Raw genomic sequence first — 6,000 nt, 5'->3', positions numbered from 1 at the left:
TGATCAAGACGGTTATGTTAATGCAATTCATATTATATAGTGAACCATAAATAGTGCGTGGTACAGGTTCCCCTGGGGGAGAGCACACTGCTAAAGTTTGGAGATGCAATATGAGCATCTGAGTGTCTTCCTCCACCAAACTGAGGAGTTCACTGTCTGGTTAGTGTCATTCCATCTCCCCCTGGCTCTCTGATTTTTGGATTTGTATTGTCAGGGTATCCTCCCACAGGCCCGTCACACCGGGTGCAGCATTCACATCTACCCTCCAACTGTGTGCTCAGGGGATCTGCTTGCTCCTCGCACACACCCTCTCCAGACCTCCCCTTCTCTCTCTCTCTCTCGTTCTCTCTTTCTTTCTCTCTCTCTCTCTCTCTCTCTCTCTCTCGCACTAGGAGTGTTATTCATTTAAATACATCATGACTCATGAAAACATGTTCATTAGCTGTTTGTTTATACAAAAATGCCCACATTCTGTCAATTCAAACACCACGATTTCAAATCATATTGTCTGATTAGCCTCCAGATGGACCATCAACCCATAAACTTGAACAGAACATACAATGTTTGCTTTTCTTTTTTCAAGATCCACCCTTACACCAACAATGACGTGCTTTTTTCAAAACCCACATTGAGAAACATGACAGTATGTTATTTTTTTGACCGTGTTTTTTTTTTTTACTCTTTTGATGTTTCTTTAGCTTTTGTTCTTTTCTTCATCAAGGACAGGTAATGTACACACAGATGTTACATGCCCAGTGAGGACGCTGACATGGAACAGTGTACAGAACAACATATGTGAGTGTGTGGGAAACTGAAAGAAAAAAAGCAGCATGAAAGATGTCTCGAAAGAAAGTAGGAGGATGTGTCTGAGACAGAAAAAGGAAGCAGTGACCAAACAACCTGCTCTTGTGCTTGGAATGGAATCTGTCATTATTTTGGAGCAACAAGATGCATGCACAAATAGTGTGTGTTCTGTCACACAGACAACCCGACTACATCGCAGAGGGCAAGACTTCTTGAGTACAACATGTAGTATTTTTTTTTAGATTAAGGGCCATTTAAACAGAGCTTCACAATCATTTCAGAGTACTGTACACAGTAAAAGTACAACAACAGACTCATTTGATATACCTTGTTAAATTTTTCAGATATTACACCACAGCTTTAACCATATCTGATACCTCTTGCACAGTAGAGTTAGGGGTTATTGCTGGTTTGAAACAAAAATAAAACAGAAACACATTCAGACAATTTAATACTGAGTAATTCCCCTTTAAGGTCGCAGTAGTCTGGGTTCAGCCGGGGTAAACTCATCTCTCCGTGCAGGCTCGTTATGGCAAATTTGCATATAGTCCCTGCATGTGAGTGGAGCAGTGTTTCAGCGGAGAAACGAGTGCCGCCGTGTTGAAATACGGGCTTACCTCCCACTGTTTGTGCTGTGCGGGGGAGGTGGATGGATAATTGTGCCATGGGGGTTTTGTAGTGCCCATGCCTGCATGTCACAGGTACACACTGGAGGGAGTACAGGCGCACAGAGGCGACATTGTCCTTGAAGAGGATTCCTGTCAGTGGCAGGATTGAGCTTGATTTATGGGGGCCATCACAGGTTGGCAGGGCGGGGGGAGACAGGCGGGGCCCGGGCTCCTTCACTTAGCCAGCCACAGGTAACAGCTAATTACATCTTTATCTCTCCGTGGTCTGGCCGAACAAGAACCGCCACACAGCCATGACCAGAGACTGACACAAATCTGACTCATTCATCTAGCTGGTCGGAGAGAGACACACTTTGATGCATGGACAGATATGCTGTAAATGTGTGTGTGATGAAGTCAACAGCATGAGAAAAAGAGTCCAGGAAATAAAGTGTTACAAATCATAATTTACATCATCATTCACTGCTTCTGGACTCGGATGAAATAAAATCCTCAGTGTTTCAAATGCGTTTTTAAAAAGCTTGTCATGGCAAAATAGAGCACATCACTTCGAAAAAACTTTACACCTTTTTTTTTGTTTTGTTTTGTTTCTTTTCATCCTTCAATGTGTGTGACTTCTCCGAGTAAAGTACAAAAATTATTTTTCCCCACGCACGGCTCATTACCATCAGATTTTTTTTTTTTTTATATCTCACATGGAATTACTATTCATAGTTATTCAAATACTTATTAACATCATCATCATCTGTACTATTATTAACACCAAAAAAGTAAAAGCAGGTAACCTTGCAGAGGAGAACAGACACAGTGCGGGGAGGGGGGAGGTAGAGGAGGGGGGGTATGGACTCACAACAAGAACATCTCTAACCGGTACATGCTATCAACAAGCGACAAAGAGGGTGGAGCCGCCGCAGCTTCAGAACAGAAGATATTGTTGTCACTGGACAGTCTCTTTCTGCTTCAGAAAGCTGGAATGAAGTTGAGGCTTATAGGAGATGTTGTCCGGCGCCAGGCGAGTTGAGGTCGCCGGCGTGGCCTCTGTACTGCATATATTTACACTGGAAGGGGGGGAGGAAGACAGAGGGAGGGTGGGTGACACGGAGCAGAGAACACTATAGTGATGCGAAGGAGAGAGGAGGGGGGGACTAGACAGAGCACGTAGAACAGAGAGGACGGGCTGGGAGGGCTAAAAAGGTTTGGGTAGTGAGGGTGTCCACATGCGGAACCTTGGTTGAAACCCCCCGAGTTACATAAAGGGGTTTTGAGACTGACGCCATCACCACCCACCCTTTGTTTTTTTACATTTTGACATCATTCATAGCAGCTTCACTGCTACACATTTAAAAAAAAAAATCCATACGTGTGTGAAAGTGTGTGATCAAAGGGTGACACTTCACATGGCCACCAATTCAACAATTATCCAAAAGGTCACATGACCGCCAGTACCACATTAAACCTATAATTTCCATAAATATCCACCATAATATTGAGATCTTATGTATCATTTCCATAAGGCAAACATTGTAGGTCAGTCATTAGTCTGTGTAGTATATTACATAAATGATCGTCCATTTGTTAGATTACCTATTTTCTCATTGATCACTGACACAATAATCATTGATATACACTATCAACATCAGTCGAGTGGTAATAATGAAAGGCGAGGGGGGGAAAGTACCAAGTCAGACAAATCTGCAAGGCATTCTGGGAGACATAAGATAGAGACGGTGTGTGTGTGTGTGTATAGGGAAGATAGAGAGAGAGTGGGGGGAGAGGAGATGATGACAATGTTTGACCTCGAAATTGAATTGTGGGTGTTTTCATCGGGTGGGGAGGTGATGTGGTTTGTGTGTTCTATGGGATGATTCAATGGCTCCTGGATTAATGCATATTCTTTTTGTTCACAGTGATGGGTTCGTAATTAAAGAATTTCATTTCCTTCTTTCCTTCCGAAGAGGGGGAAGAGAGAGAGAGAGAGAGAGAGGTGGGGAGGGGTGGGGTTTGGTGGGTTGGGGCAGGGCTTTCACAGACGTTGAAGGACTTATCCCAAGTGGAGCTCGATCTTTTTACACCTTCAGCAGAAGAACAGAGGAGAGGGAAATCCAAACGCACACGCCAACACTCACTCCTGCTTGTAAACCAGTCCCTCGCCCATGTATGGCCCCCGGTCCTGGAAGAAAAAAAAAGCAGAAGGACGAATAGAAGAGAGTGGGGAGAGGGAAGGGGGAGAGATGTGTTATAAACACGAAGAACACTTTCAACACTGCGACAATAAGGAGTCTCTGTTTGTGGCAGCTTGTCTACATTTTTAAATATTCCTATTAATTAACCAAATTTATTCTGAAATCTCGGATAAATTACCCCTAACAATTAACACAAAGCCTGTTTCACAATAGAAATATGGTGTTATTTTTAATTAGAGTCATATTTCTCATTTTCATACAGATTCACACTCTTTGCACCTCATTACTGAACATCTGAATCCCATTTCAGATTGAATATTTAAACAGTGGATGATATTTTAGGATGTGAAATATAGAAAAGTTACAATAGAGTTACATATACAGGTTAACACTTGGAACCACCAAACACTACTGAACAAATGCTATTGACCCTGCACACAAAATACAAGCACATTTTCAAATAACTTTGACCTTTGTCTTACATGTCATATAAAACCACGAGAACGCCCTATTTAAGGTCATGAATCAGTAAAATGTTAGAGCAATAAATTTTCTTTTTACCAATAAATGTCCACAGAGCTACTTCCCATTCTTCCTGTTCTTGAATCAAGGTTATTAAATACAGAATATATATATATCCCTGGCCTTTGGCGGCTCACCCAGAGGAACAAGGTGTCCATTAACTTCTGCATGTCACACACCTGAACTAAAGCTATGCTAATCTCTGTTTACAAATTCTATATAGAAATGTAATACCTGTACCCAGGGATCTGGATTATCAACATGAAAAGTGTTCTGTTTTTCAGTTTTGTTGAATGTTTGTAGTTCTAGTGGTCATGATTATTCCTGTATCAGCAGGCTTTGATGTATGGAGGGAAAACAGGCTGTGTGGAGAGCAAAAGCAGGCAGGACACACACAATCCAATCAGCTGTTAAATTAGGGGCCAGCCTGCAATGTATCCCGTTTACATAAGGGATCAAATGAGCTATTTGCTGTTTAACCTCATGTTGGCGTACACAACCAGCTGTGTCATGAACGTAACGGCCACGTACTTGACTATGCACTACGTGTCATGAATGATACCTCCAGAGAGCAGCAGGAAATCAGACTGTATGCAACTGCTAGATTCTCAGGATGTACCAGAGATTTGGCAGAACTCATGGAGGTTGCTGTTACGCTAACTTTCAGTGGCCCACTGAGGGACAAATTCCTTAACCAGCTCGGGTGGCTAGTGACCGGTGGACAGAACACACCATAGTCATTGAATTTTTCTAACATTACCCTCATTGCTTGGACAAAACAGTCCCTTGATTGCGTTAACTTATCTGTCGCCAGCTGTTTTGACTGGCATGTTTGTTGCTGAGTGAAGGCATGACATATGGTACAGATGGATAACTGAAGACTTGGTCTACCAGCTTGTACCCTTGATGAGTTGAATGTCACATCCCCTCTGACTCTACACTGACCCTACTGTTCATGTGCATCCTCCATCTTGCATCCAAGCAACATTAATGTTTGAGGACGTGCACCGCTGATGCACCAATCAGATGCAGGGAGCAGCCGTAATGTATATGCATAGTTAAAATCGAGTATTTCATGGTTCATCTAAAGTAACATATCCATGGTATTACATTCAACATGACTGATGCACCTTTATTGACAGAATGCAACCTATTTTCATGGTATAGTTACACCCGTGTATGACCAGTCTGAATGTATTTGGTAGAAAAATAATCTGAATAATTATGAATCCCTGATTTATCATAAGTACGTTTTAGTGAAAAGTAAATAAAGTTAATATTTGTCAATACACCATCAAGAATATCATATTTGGGAAATTAAATTGCATGTCAATTGAAAGGATAGTTCAAGAAAATCTTCATTAACCTTGTTTTTTCTTGTTCAGTGCCATTAGGCCATGAAGTACACTTATAATATGTAACTTGTTGGCTTTAAATGAGACTGTGTAGAGCAGGAGCAGGCACAGGCTGCCAATGGCTTTAGTAATGAGCTCATTGGTTGAGGATAATTGCAATAATGTGCCAATTTTGATGCAATTGTGGGTTGTTGCTGTTAAAATGCTGCATGTGGCCCCTTTAAAACGGTGAACAAAGAAGCCAGGAAACAAAGTCAAGGGCTGCAGTAGCAGTGAGGGACAGCATATGAATAGAAATGCCACAAAAGTATCCGATTATGGTCCGTTTGTCCGTGCCGGGTCCAGCTCAGGAGGGGGTTTGTTGTGTTCTAATGATGGCAAGAGGAGATTAGGGAGGAAAGAGGAGGCAGAAGGACAGATGATGGAGAGATAGGCTGACAGAAGTGGCAGCAGTGGAGGAAAAAAAGAGAGCGGGGAAGATGTATGGGTCTGACGGGGGAGTGAGTC

General features: G+C 42.3%; 1 protein-coding gene across 2 annotated transcripts in view; it reads right to left on the bottom strand.

The window, feature by feature from the left end:
• Positions 1-434: 434 nt before the first annotated feature.
• The window catches only part of iglon5 (IgLON family member 5), a 149,762-nt gene continuing 144,196 nt past the window's right edge, over positions 435-6,000 (bottom strand). For both annotated transcript variants that reach the window (XM_034698233.1, XM_034698232.1), the window contains one exon: positions 435-3,603. In XM_034698233.1, coding sequence (XP_034554124.1) covers positions 3,500-3,603 — 104 coding nt within the window. In that variant the 3' untranslated portion in view covers positions 435-3,499. The remainder of the gene's footprint in view (positions 3,604-6,000) is intronic.

Source organism: Notolabrus celidotus, chromosome 12 (assembly GCF_009762535.1).
Source record: "Notolabrus celidotus isolate fNotCel1 chromosome 12, fNotCel1.pri, whole genome shotgun sequence".
NCBI classification, from domain to species: Eukaryota; Metazoa; Chordata; class Actinopteri; order Labriformes; family Labridae; genus Notolabrus; species Notolabrus celidotus.
Note: the sequence above shows the minus strand (reverse complement) of the source record. Positions and strands in the feature narration are given on the sequence as shown.